At 39.7% G+C, this 21496-nt stretch overlaps 1 protein-coding gene across 1 annotated transcript; it reads left to right on the top strand.

Moving 5' to 3' along the window:
• The first annotated feature begins 1348 nt into the window (after window positions 1-1348).
• On the top strand, window positions 1349-21091 carry LOC136427286 (E3 UFM1-protein ligase 1-like). The gene is made up of 19 exons (XM_066416096.1): window positions 1349-1459; window positions 3038-3183; window positions 3781-3809; window positions 4465-4562; window positions 5451-5565; window positions 6380-6510; window positions 6893-6951; window positions 7482-7628; window positions 8490-8665; window positions 11551-11727; window positions 12631-12769; window positions 13575-13750; window positions 14399-14478; window positions 15091-15257; window positions 16459-16589; window positions 16890-16970; window positions 17860-17945; window positions 18688-18899; window positions 20702-21091. Exons 1-19 carry the CDS (start codon window positions 1362-1364, stop codon window positions 20881-20883), a joined length of 2430 nt encoding a protein of 809 aa, XP_066272193.1. The 5' UTR covers window positions 1349-1361; the 3' UTR covers window positions 20884-21091.
• The last annotated feature ends 405 nt before the right edge of the window (window positions 21092-21496 follow it).

Consider the following 21496-nt stretch of genomic DNA (forward strand, 5'->3'; position numbering starts at 1 on the left):
TTGAGTTATGCTGACTACAATATACGGAAACACACACACACACACACACACACACACACACACACACACTCACTCACATACACAAAACTATATCTCCACAAGTTTTCATGGAGATAACAAGTTATCTAACGTTACAAACCAAAAATCACTACGATCCGTTGACATGACCATCAACAAAATCGGCTCATGCAACTCCAAAAAAGCCGCTAGGGGGCCCAGACCTACCGACTACATATACAAGAAATGTATTAAAGGCTCTGTCCCAAGGCCTATCTACCACTACAAATCATGACTATATCATGTCCAGAACACAAGATATCAAAACCAGAAGTTTTGCTGCAGAAAGCCGCTAGGGGTCGTACTTGACCTTTGTTTTCCCGTCCCTTACCCACCTACCAGACATCATAAGGGATCCACAGTTTCTCGAGCCTTAGTATGCTGTTTCAGACAGACACACACACACGGCACGGAAATGATAACCTCATTGCGATGGCAATAGGTTGATATCTATAACTAGTTGATATTTCTAAACAACTCCTATTCACCGCAGATAATTTTCTGAAAATACAGTTAAATTGGTTCTGTCCAACAAAATATTCCAAAAGTTTAGGAAAGACGAGGCATTTGTTGAAAATGAAAACAAACTTTGGGTTCCAGAACTGACAACAGTTCTCTATTTTGAAAACCATCACGGGGAATATCTTTACTTATTGCCCAATAGTCCTTTCAGAAGAGTACCCTCTTATGCTTGTCGATCCCAAAATGTACGTAATTTCACATGTTACCGGTATCGCCAAGGACGTCAACACTGGAATACAATCTTTATTGACGCAACAAAAGTGCAGCGACTTTCGTAAGGCCTTCTACAACTACATGCAAACAACGAAGAATGGGATACAAAATTATTAACATACGTACAAGTATGAACAGTGTATGAACAATTCAACATGTCGAGTTTAAACAATCGCTTACACTACTAGTTCTAAGATCTAAACATTCTTTGATATATTTACATATTTGTACACAGAAAGGGTTGTCTCCTTCTAGAATGTATTTGAATTTATCTATAGAATGGATTGTATCAAATTCTGTTGGGCAAGTGGAAAGAAGTTTGAACAGCTTTGAGCGTTAATCATGATATCGTGGACAATCTAGGATATTTTTGAGAACGAAGAAGGGTCAATGACCCCTGGAGATTTCTGAATATATGATTATGAGATTGAAGATGAACATGTTATGATAACATGTTCATCTTCAATCTCATAATCAAATATTCAGAAATCTCCAGGGGTCATTGACCCCTCTTCGTTCTCAAAAAATACCGCCCTGTCACCCCCTGACCCGCAGTGGTTTCGCCCTCCATGTGTATACGTACCAAGATGGCGGCCGCCGACTGGGAAGAAGTAAAACGTTTGGCAGCAGATTTTCAACGCGCACAGCTCAGCAGCTCGGCTCAAAGGTACCTGTACAGTATTTTATAACGCTTGTGCTTGCTGTGGAACACTTGTGAGCAACTTTCGCCGATCGTACAAAGCTCCACAGAGCTGTAAAGTCACTGGTCAACTGCTGCCACACGTATACAAAGTTTACTTCCCGTTCTTACAACATATGGTAGACTTTAGAACTCCCTATTTGCATTTTATCAACATGCATATAGAGCATGTATATGTTTCCTAATAAAATAACCCCACGAGAAAACTAGGACGCCCGAAATTTCGGAACTTTGTGATGAGAAAGACAACCCCGCCCCCCTTAATTAAAAATTATGTGCTACCTATTACGTATGATACCTGCTAGCTGCTCCTCTTGGCATGGAAATACAATTTGAAGTTACAGTCAAACCTACATATACAAGCTAAGCCACCTCTACATACGGCTACCTGGTCAATGTGGTCACTTTTTGGTGGTCCCTTTTAGATAATATTTCCCATAAATTTATTTGACATAATCCTGTTTATAATATGACCACCTGTCCACATAGACCAGATTTTATCGGTCACCAAAGTGGTCTTCTTGGGCAGTTTTGACTGTAATGTGCTAACGTTATAATCAGAAAAATTTGCATTGTTTATTTTAACATCAGGCATAAGCTTCAAGCATCAAACTTCAGCCTGTAAAATTAAAGAACCCACACACTTATCGAGAAGAGAAGGGGTGACCCAGTGTACTTGGCCAAAAACGCGAGCCGTAGCAAAGCCGCATGTCAAATTTATCTGCATTGTTATTACCAAATATCAGGCATAAGCTTCATGCATCAAACCTCTGCATGTAAAAGAACCCAACACACTTATCGAGAAGAGTAGGGGTGACCAGGTGTGCTTGGCCAAAAACGCGAGCCGTAGCGAAGCCGCATTGCACTACCACTAGCTACTTGAAAAAGCATCATGCTTCGTCTCGTAACCCTTGTCCTGCTGCATTTCCAGAGCAAAAATATACCCCCCCCCCCACTGATCGTGAAGTGCCCAGACTGACACCTTTGAAACAAAGGGTACCAGTTTGATATCGCTCATTTTTAGTTACTTCGCTTAACAACAACCGTGTGGGTGCAACATACGCATTCTAGAAATACCCTTAAGTTAAAGCGACAATTGTCAGGGCTAGCAGACAGACCAACAGGGGTTTTTCTAGAAAAATTGAACAAGAGGGAGCACACACAGGCGAGGGAGTGCATTCTGTGTGTTTATGGAAGAATCGATCACTGAGTGAAGGCTGTATGCTGAATATCAAGCTAAAATCTAAATAAACAAGGGGGCGCTGGGCTGAAACAAGAGGGCGCAGCGCCCCTCTTTCCCGATTTAGATGAACCCTGGAACAAGCATGTGCAACCCGACAATTGTCAGGCTCAGCATGAGTAGGGTTTAACATTTCTCTGTATGAGTAGGGTTTAACATTTCTCTGTATGAGTAGGGTTTAACATTTCTCTGTATGAGTAGGGTTTAACATTTCTCTGTATGAGTAGGGTTTAACATTTCTCTGTATGAGTAGGGTTTAACATTTCTCTGTATGAGTAGGGTTTAACATTTCTCTGTATTTACAGACTATCTGAGCGGAACCTGATCGAGATCGTGAATGTGCTTGTGGAGGCCAGACTGGTGGAGGTGGTGTACACCGCAGATGGACGGGAGTACCTTACACCGCAACAGGTCATCAAGGAGATCAAGGATGAGCTGTACCTACATGGAGGTCAGCACCTTTATATCAATGATAGCTAGACTGTATGTACTATAAAGTGAATTATAGTTATTAGTTAGTTAGTTTAAGTTAAAATCCTCCCACACCATAAGGTGTATAGGGCAGCGTCCATCCCTGTTTCATAGCCCTGGGACACACTGGGGTGCAATCACTGTAGCAGGGGGCTAGTCCACTGGCAGTGAAGTGTGTTTAACTTCCATACTATTTCAGAAGTATGTACCATTTTTATAAAGTCTTTGGTATGACTCAATGCGCCTCTTGTCCAGAGGTGTCCTAGCCTGGGCTTGAACCCGGGCCTTCTGGTCAAGTAATTTGAACCAGATGTGGCTAGTAACAGAAGCGCAGACCACTATGCCACAGGGACACCCCCCATAGTTATAAGCTACAATATATAAATATATATTATAACATATCAAACTTTTCTCCAAATCACAGAATTCAGAATACAGTGTTTTTTTTAGTAGGGTTGGCATAAAATTATAATCAGACTCTCCATTCTTGCATGTATTTTTATTATACTATAGACAATCAGTAATTGTCTTTCATGCCTAGACATTAAATCTGGATCTTACCTTTCCCAATATTCAGGTAGAGTCAACCTTGTGGAGCTACAACAGGTCAGTACTTAAAGTTGTGTGCTATAGTATACATCAGACAAACCTATCACAGAACTATGTGAGATAAAACAGAGACTTCAAGATAATGACTGATTTCATTAGCAATTGAAAGTTCTGGTGGATGCTGTATCAAAGTAGGCGTGAATTGCTAACAGATTACAATTGTCCAAATTAATGCTTAATATTCATTCAGTTATCCTGATTTGTTTTGATTTTGTAAGGGCTCCCTTGGAAATCAGTTACTCAGTAAACTGAAGGGACCACCCTAAAGATTCGTAAATGAACTAGAAAGGCAGTCATTTGCTCCTGAGCAAATACAGCATATTTCACTCCCTCCCCATGCAATAATGGAAGTTTTGTAATGATCTAAGCTACATTTAAACCAAAAAACCTCCATAAAAATGTTTTAAGGCCTGTTTCAATGGGGGTACTTACCTTCTTTACCTCCATGTCAAATTTCAGTTTGTTTGGCCCCAAAATGACGGAGTTGAATCCATTTAACTGAAATGACAGGAGAAAGAGGAGAAGAAACCTGACAAAAACAATATATTTCACTCTACCCATACCTACGGTATGGGGAGTGAAATATAATAAATAAATCTGGGTTAAGGTTTCCACTGACGGTGCTGGTGTATTTGTACATGTACCTGTGCAGCTCATCAACATTGACCTGAGCCACATCGAGAACAAAGCTGCCGAGGTCGTCAGGACGGACAAGGATGTGGAGCTGGTACTAGGACAGCTGATTGACAGGTGGTTTTTAAATTAATTAGATATCAAAATTTTCACATATACTAGTACCCTGTGACTGGTACTGTAAATGCAGAAATGTTTGCGGTGGTTTTATGTTCGGGGTTTTCGCTGTGAACTCTTTACCGCAAACTTAAAACCACCGTGAAAAGCTATTCCATTGTGTGACTGTAGTGCTACTATCATTTGAAACGAGAACTCGAAACCACCGCAAACACTCCATTTTCTCCCTACAGCGAAATTGAATCCCGACGAACATTTCTGCACTTACAGTAACATTGACTAGACGATCTAGTAACACCTCCTTTCGTAGAAGCTGCGACCTGAATGAGGGACCAAAATTTTGACGAATCACTCAACAAACTTTGTAGATAAAGGATAGATTCTTTTTATATTTTGAGTGTTTTGGTGTCTTTTTAAATCATATTTTGTACGTACATCATATTCTAATTATAAATTTCAAGGGTCACACAAACAAAATTTTGGTCACTCAATGCATTTGGTTGATCATTGCCATCTACATGTAGTGAAAATAATATTAAGTAATATATACCAAACATCAGACTTTAGGAACTCCACAGATTTCGTTTAGATACTTGTGTCGGTTTTTAATGATAAGAGGTGAGACAAGATGTGTACACGGCACAAAAACATTGTTAAAGACATTACTTCCGATGAATTATCTCAATTTCGTCATCCAATCTATACTATGATTAGTCTTAGTTTTTGTTACAGTACACATAACAAGGATACTTGCAACTTGAGTATTGTGTGACATATGATATCCATAAAACTACAAAATAATAAGTTTAAACACAATTCATCTTTAAATGGCCAGTTCTGTTAGTACAAATCACTGATGAATATTTTGTTTCTCCCTTCATCTTGTAGGACATACCTGGACAGCCTAGCAGAGGAGGTCAACGACCTCCTGCAGGAGAATGGTCAGGTCACCATAGGTCAGCTGACCAAGCAGTATGATCTGCCCAGTGACTTCCTTATGGAGGTAACTGACCACTATCCAATGTCCAGTTATGACCATAGCATTATATATAAGTTGCTAAATTGGTATCACTTCTGCTAGATGTGACATTCAATGTATAAATGATACTGTAAATGCAGAAATGTTTCGGTGGTTTTATGTTCGCGGTTTTCGTGGAGACCATTTCACCACGAAGTTAAAACAACCACAAACATTTTTATCCAATACTGTAGCAGTATGTGACAACAGCGCTGCCGCAAACTTAAAGACACCACAAACACTCGATTTTCGCCTTAGCACGAAATAAAAACCATGCGAACTTTTTCCTAAATCCCAAAAAAATTTCACCGCATCCCCCATTCAGGAAATTGTTACTCAGTTTTCAGTGGCTTACAGCCATTCAACAATTTTCCAGTATAGCAAAATGCCTTTATTTAGTTTTTGTCTGCCAATGTTTTTATATTCAATATTCATAATTTTTCATGAATGACAGAAGTACATGTATAAAAAGTGTACTTTTGATGATTTTTATAAAACAGGTACGTCTACAGTGCAATGGGAGTACCGGGATTAGTTGGATGCTTTTTTCAAGCTAACACTTGAATAATCATATAATTCTTTATCTCTTTTTAGTTTATATTTTTGCCAATTTTTAATTTTTTTTCTTCCCTGTCGCTCCAAATTTTTTCTGAAAAAAAAAATCAGAGAACCAGCAAGTTAAATTGGTTTGGCCTAAACATCGAAATCTTTCAATTTGCTTGCCAATTTCAGAAGATAAGGAGAAAAGAAGTATGCCGTTAAGTTTGTATCAAGATCATTGTGTCATCATCATTTACAGGCTGTACTAGAGAGACTGGGGACCATCATCCAAGGACAGAGCGATCCATATGACAAGGGTGTCATCTTCACTGATACGTTTGTCAAGATGCACATGGCTCAGATAAGAGGCATCTTCAGTGCTATTACAAGGTGAGTTATATATAAGTCAGCCTAAATCAAAAACCTTTTACGTAATACAAGTTATACGACTGTATGTTATCAATGATATTTTGCATGACATTACAATGTATGTGTAATGTTGGATGGACAATTTTATAAGCAAAGCAACATCAAGTGAAGTTTTGACTGTATTAGTGGATAAGAAATATTGATTTTGCAAAAGTGTGCATCAAGTATTTACATCGAAATGTAAATGTACTAAAGACTAGATGAGAAACTCTTTTAGTGTCTGTTAAAGCATCCTATATAATGTCCTTGGTTCAAGATATCTTGATGGATTTCGTTGGAAGTATGTGAAGGAGGTTTATATGTACTGCCTCTAAATCTTTCTCATTCTCTTACACATATGTAGGCCAACCCCTGTAGGAAACATTATGAACAAGTACGGGTTTGCGGAGAAGCTTTTCTACAGTAAGCTGAATTTCTTTGCTTCTGCATTTATCTGCCTTTTACCAATTGTCAAAGGAGTTAAAGTCCTACTACATAAAAGCTTGTAATAAGTGGCAGTATCCATACATGTACTTTGGTAATTAGATTTAGAGATTGAAAATGATTGACACCCTTTTATAGCCATTCTATTTGTAGGTATTTGCAATATGGATTGTTTTATATTCAGTTTCCAAGCAAATTAAAAGAATCTAGAAAAATTAAGATACGAGCAGTCTAAACATACAATCTACAGATGGAATCTACTTTTGAAATCCATGCCCAAATGCCTTTTCTACTTAAAGAAGTTACATTTCAATACTAATAGTTTACTTGAGAAAAATTTGATATTTGTTTTTAAATTAGTTCTTCAGCTTGGATATGCTAAATGTATAAATGCAAAGCAGAGAGAATATGTAAAGATTGTAAACCCTGCATCAATTCAGCACTAGAAAGGCTGCCATTGCACGGGTAATTTCTGACCAATGAAAACCATTATTTATAACTCCTTGCAGCTGTGTTGGAGAAGCTAGTGAATGATGGACAGCTGGCAGGCAGTATTACAGGAGGGCGTCAGGACAAGGCCCTGTATGTACCTGATATCTACAACAAGACTCAGATGAAGTGGGTCGACAACTTCTACTCACAAAATGGCTACTTGGGTAAGAAATCTACATTTGTATCTTTGACCAATTATGAATTGTTCTAAGGAAAATATTTTGAAGATCATCTTGATCATTGATGTGTTATAGGAATGATTTTGTAGTTATGTAGTTTCTTCTTTAATTTTTCTTTTGATAGAAACTGCTCGTTTGCAGCTGTACTTGCAAGAGATATGTTCCTAGTGAAGGCATTACTGGTGTGTTACGCCAAATGTAAATGCAGAAATGTTAGCGCTGGTTTTATGTTCATGGTTTTCACAGTGAAGTCTCGAACTTAAAACCACTGCAACAAGGCGTTCCATTGTGTGTCTGTAGCACTACTATTGTTTCAAACGTGAACTCAAAACCTACCACGAAATTGAATCCCCGCCAACATTTCTGCAGTTACAGTACATGTATATAGATACAGATACAGATTATTTTTATCATACAATAAGCACATGTATTTGAGACAATATTTTTCGGTAATTTACTACAAATTAAGATTCTTGCTAAGTATGACATCCAAACATTTTTTCATTGCTACACCTTCTTTTTTCAGGATATTCCTCCAATTCTATACCTCAGAAGCATTTCCTTTCAATTTGAGTTTGAATTTAAACATCATGGTATGTTGTGTATTATCTGTATCGTGCAGTCAAAACTGCCCAAGAAGACCACTAAAATATGGTCTAATAGTATGTGGTCTCTATAGACATGATTCTTTAAAAATCATCTAATTAAGGGACCACCAAAAAGTGGTCACATTGGCCAGGTGGTCCTTATGTAGAGGTTGTCACTTGTAAAGGTTTGACAACAGTCACATAGGAATAACACATGAATATTTTGTATTCCATCACACATGACACTCATCCTGAGCAGAATGGGACACTGTTAGAAGACTAGGTATCTCCGACCCTCAACCCTACGTGAAGAAACGTTTCAAGTCTGCGTCTCTGGTGTTCCTGCCAAGCTGCTGTGTGGGCCCATCCTTACTGAGTCAAGTAGAAGCAAGCATTGAGGAGGCTGTAAATTCAGCCACATGGGTAGATGTTCAGGTAACTTCACTTTAAGTATTTATGAAGCATGTTTTGTTTCAATGTGTAGAATAGCTTTCACATGAAAGACCTATGGCATAAAGCCCATCACTCATAGCCGACTATGTTATGTTATTGTTATTGGGTAACAGAAGCTAGGTATTTACACCTATCAGTGAGGAAAGTCGTGTTAAGTGCCTTTCCCAAGGGCACAACTTCGGGGCATATCGGTGGTTTCGAACCTGGTACCTCATCGGTTGTGGGTGAAACACCCTACTGATTGCGCCACACGATGCCACCAAAAAAGATGCAACCTTTTCCGGACAATGGTTGGGAGTTATAGTCGTGAACAGGGTCATCTCTGGTAGAGAGCCAGTCGGCGAGGTTGCCTGCTAGTCTTTAGAAATTGTCTGCACCAACTGACTACAGATTTTGAATACTGTATTTCTTGATTTGTTAACTGTAACTTGATTTTAGCTGTCACTAGTCAACAGCTAAAATTTCATCATCGCTAATATTTGATCACTCGATATTTGAGACTGTCACAGTAATGTTTGTTCCCACCGTTAAAATTAAGTACCGTGACCTTCTCCATTTTTTCCCAACCGCTATATTTTCCTGCCGCTATATTAAAGTGTATTACAGTATTCGAAATTGGGAATGTCAATGTTCTTCTTAAATGTGATCAGAGTAAACTGCACCTAGAATTGGATGGATTCCAGGCTACTTCCAACCTTAGTTGGGGAGTGGTCGGGAGCAAAGGTCCTGATCTGATAGGGGCTTCAACCGGTGATCCATATGGGGGGCTGTTGAATAATGCGTGAAATTGCAACATTGAAACAGATTCCTTGAATTGACGACCATCTTCATATATAGGGATGCGTACCTAAACGTTGAACCAAATCTGGACTCATAAAAACATTCAGGTTCAGGTAAAAAACCAACTAAACTCAGTGATTCAAATCCGGACCTGAACCTGTCCTGAATGTGAGTTTAAGTAGTAGTAACACACATCCCTAAACTGGGCCAAAAGCCAAGTGATCGGTGTAAAGACTACACCTTACAATTACTTACAGGGATCACTTGCACTGTTGTGTCAGAACTTACCAGTGAATAAACCAGACAAGTTTGAGTTAATTGCAATCTGTAGTTATGCCATGACTTAGATAGTCTTTTTGCGTTTCGGCGCATGCGCGCCGAAACGCAATGTCCTGGCTTTTACCTTCAAGCATGCTTCAAGCAAGGAGAAGGAAGGAACCAGGGAAGCTTGGTTCAACACTGTGTCGCACACAATAAGACCTTATATGGCAATACGTTCTCAAATCCTTGTATAGCTGTTGCCTTATATGGCAAGAGAGCACGAAAATGCAGGCACGCTAGATTTGCATGTGACACAGGACGGCGACCGCATGTAACTGCTACAACTGTTCGGAAATATCATTGCATTGTGGTTTCGGACTTTGATATCCTGAAAAATGACCATATTACATCTATTCCACAAGATTGCAGAAGAAAAAAAATGATTTCGTCAAGAAAACGACCAAAAATCGGCATAAATGATACCATATAGTGAGGTTATAGCATTACGTCCAGAGTGAATAGTTACGTACCGCAGCTTGGCCGATCTGGCAACGCGAAGCACTTCGGACCCAGAAGATCCGGGTTCGTCTCCGTGCATGGATTTTTTTTTCTTTTTAGATATTGAATATCAAAAATATATATTGATATTATATTAATCTATCAATATCATATTTATGAATATCATTTTTTTTCATTAATAAATAAAGAAATATTTTATATTTGTTATTTTTAAATATTCATTTAATATATACAAGGCCTTTGTCTTATGAACAGGACTTCATAGATTCCAAACCCGGCATTCGAATTTTTCTGTTCATTGTAATGGAAAATACCGTGCAGCGGCTCCTATGCGCGGTAAGATGATTCTTGCAAAACACTCGCCACTAAACTTCTATCCCCGATGTAAACAGAGGCTCTTGATGTTGTTTGCAAAACAGCGATTCTTTGTTACAGTAGCAAATGCTCCATTGTTCAGTATCGACTTCATTCAGACAACACGGACGTGGAAAGTGGCGCCCCTCGGCACAAAACTATGGGAATTTTCATGAATTTTAGCAAAATTACCCAGGAAAATAAGGAAGAAATGTTGTAAATGCGGAAACCAGAATAATACGGATGAGGTAGCTGTTGATTTGTTTGACATTTGGTAGTCATTTTAGATAGAACCTTAGCTGTTATGAACTTCTATTTCACTTAATTACCATAGTGCTGATGATTCAATGGTGCTTTTTCAAATTTTATGTTTTATTGCGTGCCATGTACATAATTACATTGATAGCTTTTATAATGAGCCTATTATACATTTTACAAATAAGTACAAGTTGTAGGCCAAGACCAGCTTTTTCAAAAGCACTTAAGTTAAGTGACGTAACTTCAAAATTGCTTTCCCCAATCTGCCTTTCTCTATTAAAACAGTACTCATTTCCCAAAATGACAATTTTTCTTATAGACTGAACAGCCCTTGAGTGACTTCCTCTGCCAGATTTTACTTCAAGTAAAGGGAAAAGACAATTCACACTTATAAACGTAGCCGAAACGCCAGATTTTTTTAAAAGCTCTTGTTTTAAAGAGTCTTCAACTTGATTTAGCCAAGTTGCTCACATTATGCTGCTATAACATTATTCAAATATTCCATGGGTTCAGGTTCGGGTACTAGGTTCGGACCTGAACCTAAACCTCTGGATTCGAATCCGGACCTGAACCTGAATGTGGGTCTACATGTGTAGGTATGCATCCCCATTCATATCATAACTATCAATGCAATGTACATGTAAGTGTCTACTAAAAGCAAAATCCTTTTTCTCCTACATTTGTGTACAATGTAGACCCTGCTGCCGCCATCCTTCAACGCCGTAGACTGTACCCAACTACTGCAGCAGGTACTGAAGGGTAGAGGGATGGGCTCACACAGGGTGTTCCAGGGCAGTGTGGTGGCCAGCGACAAGTTCATAAACTCCTGTAAGGGCTACTTTGACGAACTCATGAAGCAGAAAGCTGAAAAGGTATTCAGACACATTAAGATTAGATAAACCATGCTTCTCCTACTAGTATATTGAGTCAGTTAGTCCTCACTCTAAGTGAGTTAAGCTAGTCTTCAGCATTGACCCATCTGGTAACCCAAACTTAGTTCAGTGCCTATAGCTATAGAAGAAGTGGTCTCTTGGCCTGGCACTCCTTCTTGAAAAAATGGTGCAGACAGTCATGAGGTTTCTTGTAAAAATGTGAGGTTTCTTGTAAAAATGTGAGGTTTCTTGTAAAATTGTGAGGTTTCTTGTATAATGTGAGGTTTCTTGTAAAAATGTGAGGTTTCTTGTGAAAATGTGAGGTTTCTTGTAGAATTTACTAGAAATGTGAGGTTCCTTGTGAAAATGTGAGGTTTCTTGTAAAAATGTGAGGTTTCTTGTAAAAATGTGAGGTTTCTTCTGGTTTCTTGTAAAAATGTAAGGTTTCTTGTAAGAATGTGAGGTTTCTTCTGGTTTCTTGTAAAAATGTGAGGTTTCTTGTAAAAATGTTAGTTTTCTTGTAAAATTGTAAGTTTCCTTGTGAAAATGTGAGGTTTCTTGTAAAATGTGAACTTTCTTGTAAAATGTGAGGTTTCTTGTAAAAATGCGAGGTTTCTTGTAAAAATGTGAGGTTTCTTGTAAAAATGTGAGGTTTCTTGTATAAATGTGAGGTTTCTTGTACATGTAAAAATGTGAGGTTTCTTGTAAAAATGTGTCTAAGGTTTCTTGTAGAAATGTGAATTCAGTATTGAATGTTCGCTTGAAAGTTCATCTGTATTCAAAGTTGAACTGTAAATTGCCAACACAAAAATTGGACTCGGTAATACCCAACTTTTCAACTCATCAGCTCCAGTCTTTGTCAAGGAATGAGCATGTATTTAACTTGTTGTCTTCAACTACCAGGACTCCAAATCATCTACCATGCTGATATTTGTGGAGGAAGGCAGTAGGAAACCCACTATAGCACCAGACATGCCACCAGCAGAGGATACCATGGGAGGGAAAGGGGGCAAGAGAGACGACCGGAGGAAAAAGGCTGGTGGTGAGATTTTGCAAGCTCAAGTTTACATGTAGGGTCTTGGTCAAGGTCATGATCATAGGCACTAGGCCCTCACACATGTACCAGCTTTTGGAGACATGTCTCCACTAACTGACAAGTCTAACTGGTCCGGACCTTTTAGCCTAGCCCAAGCCGTGCGGATTGGGATTGGCGTGAGTTCGAATCCCGGGAGCGGCGTTCTCGCCCCTTTGGGTTTTTACAGCTATGGAATTTAGTGTTTCATTTAATTTTTTTTTATAACTAAGGCCATGTCGATTTGATTATATCGATGACATCCGTGCGCTCATCAATTTTCGTCCGTTTCCTAAAAAAAAAATAGTTTTCGACTACATGTATGCTGTAAATCGAACAAAGCAACTGCAAAATGATCAAATATATGCTGTAAACTGTAGAAAAATATTGGAAAACGATGCTACTGTCGTAGAATGCCAAAATCGGTTCCAAAGTCAAAGAAGATGTGAAGAAAGTGAAAATGAAGAATCTATTGTTCACTATACCATACTCTGTGTGTTAGTCATTTGTTGAGCCTTCCTGACCTCATAGATTTCATAATGAAGGAAATTTTTTATTTTTGCTAATTGAAACAAACTTATTATATTCGCACACTCGCATCAGTTTTGGGGTTCTCAGAAGATGTCATCCATATAATCAAATTAGCGTGGCCTAGTGGTGAAAAGGTACATGTAGAGTTGTATGGGCTTAGGTATAGTCAATTTATCAAAATGCATGAGGAATTTGTTATAAGATTACATTGATAGTTACTACAATCAATGTTGATGTATTACAGAGGGGAAGACCAGTACTGGTGGAGGTTCCGGGTATGGCTCCAGGGAGGTGAAAACCAAAGGGAAGAGTAAGAAACAGAAGAGGAAGGAGGCAGAGGATGAGGAGGCAGCAGCAGCAAAGTCCTCTTCATCAGGGGGACACAGTAGGAAACAGGAGCTCCCTTTTATGACTGTTGAGGTAGGGGAAAATTACTACACTGTTAGTAGCATGTGTAGTCTGTATCTATATAGCCTGTATAACTGCCCTTTGGTGTAACACACCAGCTTCTGTATCTATATAGCCTGTATAACTGCCCTTTGGTGTAACACACCAGCTTCTGTAGCTGTATAGCCGGTATAACTGCCCTTTGGTGTAACACACCAGCTTCTGTATCTATATAGCCTGTATAACTGCCCTTTGGTGTAACACACCAGCTTCTGTAGCTGTATAGCCGGTATAACTGCCCTTTGGTGTAACACACCAGCTACTCCGGCACGTGGCAGCAGCTGGTTAAATTGCACTGAACAACCTGTCACACCTAACCTTTGCCCTTTGCACATCTGACTGCAAGCATTGTCTAAATCTTAGCCTGTTTAAGATGCTTTTAATCTACAGTATTTGATGGCAACCCAGAGTTCCGTTCTATGATAGTTCCAGTAAAACACAAATTTTTGAACACATCAATCCTAGGTTGATAACACTGGTTCTTGAATCTAGACAAGTCTAGTCCAGTGGCTAGCAACCCTGCCTCTGGACCAAGAGGTCGTGTGTTCGAATCCCAGCTTTTGTCACTTACATATAGTTGTCAGGTAAACTTTTCATCATATGTTTATCTTTACTTGATAGGAAATAGAGGAAGTACTACGTGAGAAACTACCCGACTGTGATGAGGGGTTTGTCACAGAACTAGCAGAAGATCTTCACAGGTAAGAGTTCCCATCAACTTTATGCAATTAGTCCAATTTTTGTCTTTAAGCTTAAGATTAAAGGCAACCAAAGCAATATTAGGGACCAAAAAATGGAAATTAAAAAAAATGCTGAAATCTTTATTGTTGTGATGTTTAATAACAATCACATTTGTGTAATAACTTCATACTCTGAGCATTTTAAATCTGTGCAAAAACATGCTACATGTATATGATGATCCCTTTAGTTTTGCAAGCCTACAAAAACGACGGCGACAATTTTCAGTGAGTTCTCACATTACAACGAACTCCTATTTTTGCATCATGGACGTCGCTATACATTGTGATAGTGTTGTTTATTTGAACTAATCATGTATAGAAATGACTAAATAAATTGACTTTCAAAATCTGATTTTCGGGCCCTGATATTGCTTGGGTTGCCTTTAAGAGATTTGAAAGAATGTGATGTCATCATCATGATCTCTAAAAAATGGTGTCCACTAGTGTTTTGTTTGTTGTGGTACATGTACAGGTACAGTAGATGTTCAGGTCTGGACCTGTACCTAAACAATTTTACAGGTACAGGGTTTAGGTACACAGCTCTACTTTTGTGTTCATTCTTTCCCTCCACAGACCCCTGACTAAAAGTTACCAGGAGGTGGCTAAGTCTGTGTTCCTGGCCTCTGCTGGTGGTGGAAGTGTAGCCTCCAGGAAAGAGACACACAGGGATCTACAGGAGAAAGTCACTGGTCTCTGGACTAACATCAAACTGTTTGAGAAGGGTCTGAAACTATTCGAAGGTGAGTACAATGTTCAATGATATGTGGTGGCATTGAATGGCCAAGTGGATAGGCTAGCTATAGCAGACATGGGATTGAGAGTTTACAGGTTCAATTCCTGACATTCCTGGCTAGATGTTGTGTCCTTGGGACACTTTACACAACTTTCCTCACTCTACCCAGGTGTAAAATGGGTACCTGACTTTGGTTGGGGAGGTAAAAGGCAGTGGAAGGAGAGATGGGCCCCACCCTCCAATACCATACCCAATACAGTAGAGCTGTGTACCGGTACACTGTACCGATACAGTACCGGGTACAATCAATTAGGTACAGGTCCAAAATACCTGACCCTGCTGTATTTGTACTGGACCTGACTCAGGGGATGGCAACTTTGACAGATAGAATTACTATGAAATTACCGTGGCAATGCTCTAAAGCCACTCTAAAGCACAGAAAATACATTTGCATGGCTGGAGTCAAATTGTTTTTATAAAACTAATACCTAGCACAATCAAATATTATGTTTTTGCCAGTTCAAACATGCTTTTGACCTTATTGAAAATCTACCATTTTCTGAACAAGTAGCTTAGGTACAGGTTCAGGTCCGGACCTGTACCTAAACCCGTGCACCCATACCTGTACCAGTCCTGTACCTAAAAATTTTTTAGGTACACAGCTCTACTACATTTGTATACAGAGTGAATTAACAACCTCAAAATTCTTCTCTCTAAAAAATTATGAAAGTCCTTACATTAATCTACAAATCTTGTAATCTACAAAGTGGAGAAAGATATCAACTGTAAAAATCCTTGGCATCCCAAATATAGACTGTACATGTGATAGAATATTAATTTTTGTTGTTGTTAAATTTTTGGGTGGCTCAAAAATTTCTAGATTGTTGCTCCATTCTTTGCCTAAGGCCACACCAATTTAATTTCTTGGTTAACAGATAGATTTAGCAAAACAAAATCATGAACTTCAAAACAGAAGGCTGGGGTGAAAACTTGCACCTGACCCTGTTCACACTCTGAAACTGTGTGCACCGAAGTACAGACTTTCCTCTGAGATTCTGTTTTCATGCTGATTTTGGAATTTAGCATTTTTTATTTAAAATCTGTTAAATTGATCAAGAAAATAAATTGGTGTGGTCTTATCTACTACTCCTATGAAAACCCGCTGCAGTACATGACCAGTAATGTTGAGAAATGTCGATATGTTGCAGAAGAGGCCCAGAGTCAGCTGGCCAAGCATCTCCTGAAGACACTGTGTACAGATGTCACAAACATTCTACTCAATTTCGTGGCCTCGGAGCAGATGATGTCAGTTAACGATCCCAAAGCCATAACGATAGAGGTGAGAAGTTAATTCATTTTTTTGGTTTGGCTGTTTAGGAGACACAGCCAGGGCTGCCCAACTTGCCTGTGGCTATTGCAAAGGGCTAGCACAAGTTACTGACAACGACAAGTTGCTATCGTTTCTTTAAACTGTGCAACCCTTTGTTTAGCTGTTCAGTTTCAGTTTCCGTCATACTTCAGTCAAGAACTGTGCAACAGGCTGTGTATATTTGCCCTGGCAAATTTCTTATCATCATTTCTGATTTTTTTGTCTCTCATTGCTTATAGATATCAATTTGTCATTCTGTTTTTTCCACAGATGCGCTTTAAACTTATCTCAAATCTACCTGAGCACATCAAAGAACCAATGACGAAACTCCACACATCACTGGCAGGAAAGGTAAGAGAATGGTTTCTTTGAGGGCCAAAATGACAGTTACATCCACCATAATGCAATGTACATTAAAACATCAAATAGATATAGTTGATAATGAAGTTAAGAAAACAAAGTTTGTACTGTTTACTTGAGCTTGATCATTGATTTTGGAGTGAAGCCATATCCACTGAATGTTTAATACATGTATAGATAGACAGCCATGGACTTGATCCATTCTTCAGCTAACCAACATCTTTTGCACCACAATTATACCTCAATAACTGAGTAAGACATCTAGAGCCACATACATATGTAGTCCCGTCTAGAACTTTTGAACGAAATGTTTTGGCATGCAAAACCTGTCTGGGTGACGACCTGAATAAAAGTCTTTATGTCATACCTGGGCCTGATACGGGTGTTCCAGACCGTGTGATAACTTTCCATATCACATGAGGTTTTAGAGTTGTATCACACAGGCTTTCATAGAATATTTCGAATGCATTTTGAGTGAGCCGGTTGCGCCGCTGTCGAAAATTTGAATACCTGATTCGTTGGTTGGAATTGATGTTGTTACGATTTCTTTGTTCGAAGACACAAATTAAACTATCTCAACTTCAGGCATATTTTGCATTGAAATTGTGTTTTTTCGGGTTAGTATGACATAAATAAACATGTAAATAAACATAAATAAACCTCGGTCCCAGCCCTCCCGCGAGTCACATGGCTCTCCGACCTTTGGCCGTTTTATTCTATATGTATGAATGAATGAATGAATGAATGAATGTTTTATTTTCGTGACTGAGGGATGATTGTGGTACAAAACATAACAGCTAGCTGATAAATGAATCCACTGTACTTATACGACCTGAATGTGCAATGATCATGGTGTACATTTACATATCTCTCTATCCAGCAAGTAGATGACTTCCTGTCGGCCCTGGAGACCGTGGCAGGGGAAACACAGGTGATGCTGAAGAAAGCTGACAAGAAGAAAGAAAGGTAAAAGTCTGACAACCATTATCTATGAGGATTTGGGCCATTGGGATGTAATCTCTCTTAAGAAATGAATTGCTGTCAGTTGCATAATTTTGCTTAAGCTGAAGAAAAATGAAAGGAGAGACACTGGCACTATGTTGTGTTTGTTGACTCTCTGGGGGTTTCAAAATTTTCCAAGGGAGAATGCCAGACCCAGTATTCACTCTATGCAAAGCTTGTGTAATGATCTGTGATATAGCTTACATATACTTTAACTCGCAATGAGGCACATATTTGCCCCATATGTTTACAAACAGATAGTCCGGAATTTCTTAGTAGCACTGACACCCAACCGCCACCCCCCAACCCCCCCCCCCCCCCCCCCCCCCCCGGATAACATAAGACAGAAACATGTGCTGACCCATCTTGAAGAACTGTAAGAATTGATCAACCTGTCAAAAATACATATTTCTAAAGATTCTAGATTAGATAAGGAGTCCCGCACAGATAAAAAGGGACAGACTATAGGGATAGGGAGCACAGTAAGACGGCAGGAATAGAGCAGAGGATGTGAGCGAGAAATAAAGTTTGTTCCTCGGCCACGGCAAATCTTGTGTGTCTGTGCTCACGTGATCCCAAAGTAGTATCCTCTTACTTCTCTACACTTGCGTTACACAAAGTTGGTCTTCTGTTCCTGACGCTTACTCTGTGAAAAAGTTCTGGTGAGAACCCTGTGTCTAATACCACATGACCACCTGTATTACAGACAGCTGGTGTTTAACCATAGACAGTCCCTGTGTGAGGAACTAAGCAGAGAGGAGGAGCCAGCTGCAGTGCTGCACCTGGCTGTGTTACTGATGTTCCAGCAGCTGTCACACGCCATGGTGCACGCACCTGGCAGGTGTGTGCCTCTCATCATCAGCCACCTGGAGCAGCACCTGCCCAAGGAACAACATGCCAAACTCGTCAACTTCCAGGGTAAGTGCTGTACAATGTTGTTTAAGGCCCTTTTCTAGAGAGTGATCACTGAAGCCCCTCTTACACATTCAGGAGTTAACTTTGATTCCAAACCACACCAACCCCCTAGTTCCCAAACCTGCCCAAGGAACAGCACTCCAAACTGGTAAACTTTCAGGGTTAGTGCTGTACAATGTTGTTTAAGGTCCTTTTCCAGAGAGTTATCACTGAAGCCGCTCTTAAACATTCAGGAGTTACATTTGATTCCAAACCACCCTTAACCCCCTAGTTCCGAAACCTGCCCAAGGAACAACACTATAAACGGGTAAACTTTCAGGGCTAGTGCTGTACAATGTTGTTAAAGGTCCTTTTCCAGAGAGTGATCACTGAAGCCCCTCTTACACATTCAGGAGTTAACTTTGATTCCAAACCAACCCCAACCCCCTAGTTCCGAAACCTGCCCAAGGAACAGCACTCCAAACTGGTAAACTTTCAAGGCTAGTGCTGTACAATGTTGTTTAAGGTCCTTTTCCAGAGAGTGATCACTGAAGCCCCTCTTACACATTCAGGAGTTAAATTTGATTCCAAACCACCAGCCAACTAGTCCCCGAACCTGCCCAAGGAATAACACTCCAAACTGGTAAACTCTCAGGGTTAGTGCTGTACAATGTTGTTAAAGGCTCCTTTCCCCTATTCAACGATCGCTGAAGCCCCTCTTATACACATTCAGGACCTTCGCAGCCTTTGATTGGGAGTCAAATTTGATTCAAAATCACTGCAGACGCACTGCCACACAAGATGTCAGAGAGATTAGATACAGTTAAAGAAGCCAACTTACCAATATTCCAAATCTTAGACACAAGTTATGTTGTGTTGTGCCGTTTGATAGCCTTTCAGCACCAAGGAGAGGCTAGAAGTACAGAAATGAGCCAGATCACAGTTTAAACTGCACATGAGCGCAAGATGCGTTGTTAGTACATAACTTAATGTAGTAATCAAAGTTAAAGAGCTCTGAGACCTAAACGAAATAACATCTGGACATGTATTAAGGTCTGGACAAGAACTGCTTACAAGTTAAACCCCCCTCTCACTGGACGGAAACTAGTTGGCGACTAAAAGTTGAGACGACTTGGAAAGTTTCCGACAAGTTTCACCTAGCATTCACACTGACGAGTGACACACTTGCAATTGAAGCCCTGCCGAAAAGGGTATTGGACGCCGCAGTGTTGCTACTGAATTAAAAAGCAATGTAAAATGACTAAAACACATTTAAAAAAATTGTGGTGATAATAGGATTTTCACTTAATGTTGGAAACTAATTCGCAACTAGTTCGCATCCATTCACCTCTGGCGTTTTTTTTTTAACTGTAAAAAAAAAATGCACTGCAGGAGATGAATTGGCGTTCTTTGGAAACTGCGTGGAAACTACTTGGCAACTGTGCAAAACTACTTGGCGAACCTCATTTGCAACTAGTCGCCAACTAGTTTCTGTCCAGTGAGAGGGGGGCTTTAGGGGCCTTCACCTTTGACATATTTGGCACAACGTATCTCACTGTGCATGAACAGTTTAAACCATAAACTGGCTTATTCATGTAGCTTTCTGAAACCGTTATATCTTATCATTATTAGTATTTATTTATTTCGATTTACCACATTTGTGGAAGGATTGACATAACAGGTGAACTATCACCTTTTCAAGATGTCATCCCAGACCGGACTGTAAGGTTTTGGACCATCGCACACCGGGGCATGCCCCTACTCTTTTTCGAAAGGTGTGGTGGGTTCTTTAACGTACACTTATCAATCCTACCGATTGCTTGCAGATCTGGTGATCAAGTGTGTGAAGGCCAAGCAACAAGCAGGGGAGGACGGGGACAACGATGCGGACAACTTATCGACAATGCTGCACAAACTTGTCCCTGAAGTCAAAGACATGGTTCTCAATCCGAAAAAGGCATCCGTGGATCAGGAAGACTCAGACAGCAGGACTCACCAACTACCGTAAAATCCCTATTTACGTACGCACTTTTTAAACTTTTCAAGTCGCAAGCAGGTGCTCCAGGCCGACACCAAAGTCGGGGTGCGTACGTTAGGAGGGGTTCTTCCTCGGAAAAATCGCATATCAGCATGAGAGTACGGTACATCTTCATGCAAATGAAGTGTGGAATGCTACCACACAATCAATCAGTAATAAAGAATAAATGATACATATATTTAAATTGTTTGATATTTTCTACCCAGAAACATTTTCTCAGTAAACCTTTTAAGTCGGTAAACATCATCGGAAGGATTATTATGTCAACCTCTTAACTATCCACCAAAATGCTGGAAAGGGTGCGTACGTTAGGAGGGTTTTTCCCCTGAACGTTTCAACTCACTGAGTCAGGCCTGCAATCGTCCCCAAATCGGGGGTGCGTACGTTAGGAGGGGTGCGTACGTAAATAGGAATTTTACGGTATAGCAGGATTCACCCTCGCCACACCAACTACTGTACCACATTCAGAAAATCTAGCTTTGGGTATTTTTATTCTGATGCAAGCCTTGTAGACAAATCATCAATGTGACAATTAGGCCATGTTGATTTAATTATATGGATGACATCCTCTGGGAACCCCAAA

The sequence above is a fragment of the Branchiostoma lanceolatum genome, chromosome 2, assembly GCF_035083965.1.
Source record: "Branchiostoma lanceolatum isolate klBraLanc5 chromosome 2, klBraLanc5.hap2, whole genome shotgun sequence".
NCBI classification, from domain to species: Eukaryota; Metazoa; Chordata; class Leptocardii; order Amphioxiformes; family Branchiostomatidae; genus Branchiostoma; species Branchiostoma lanceolatum.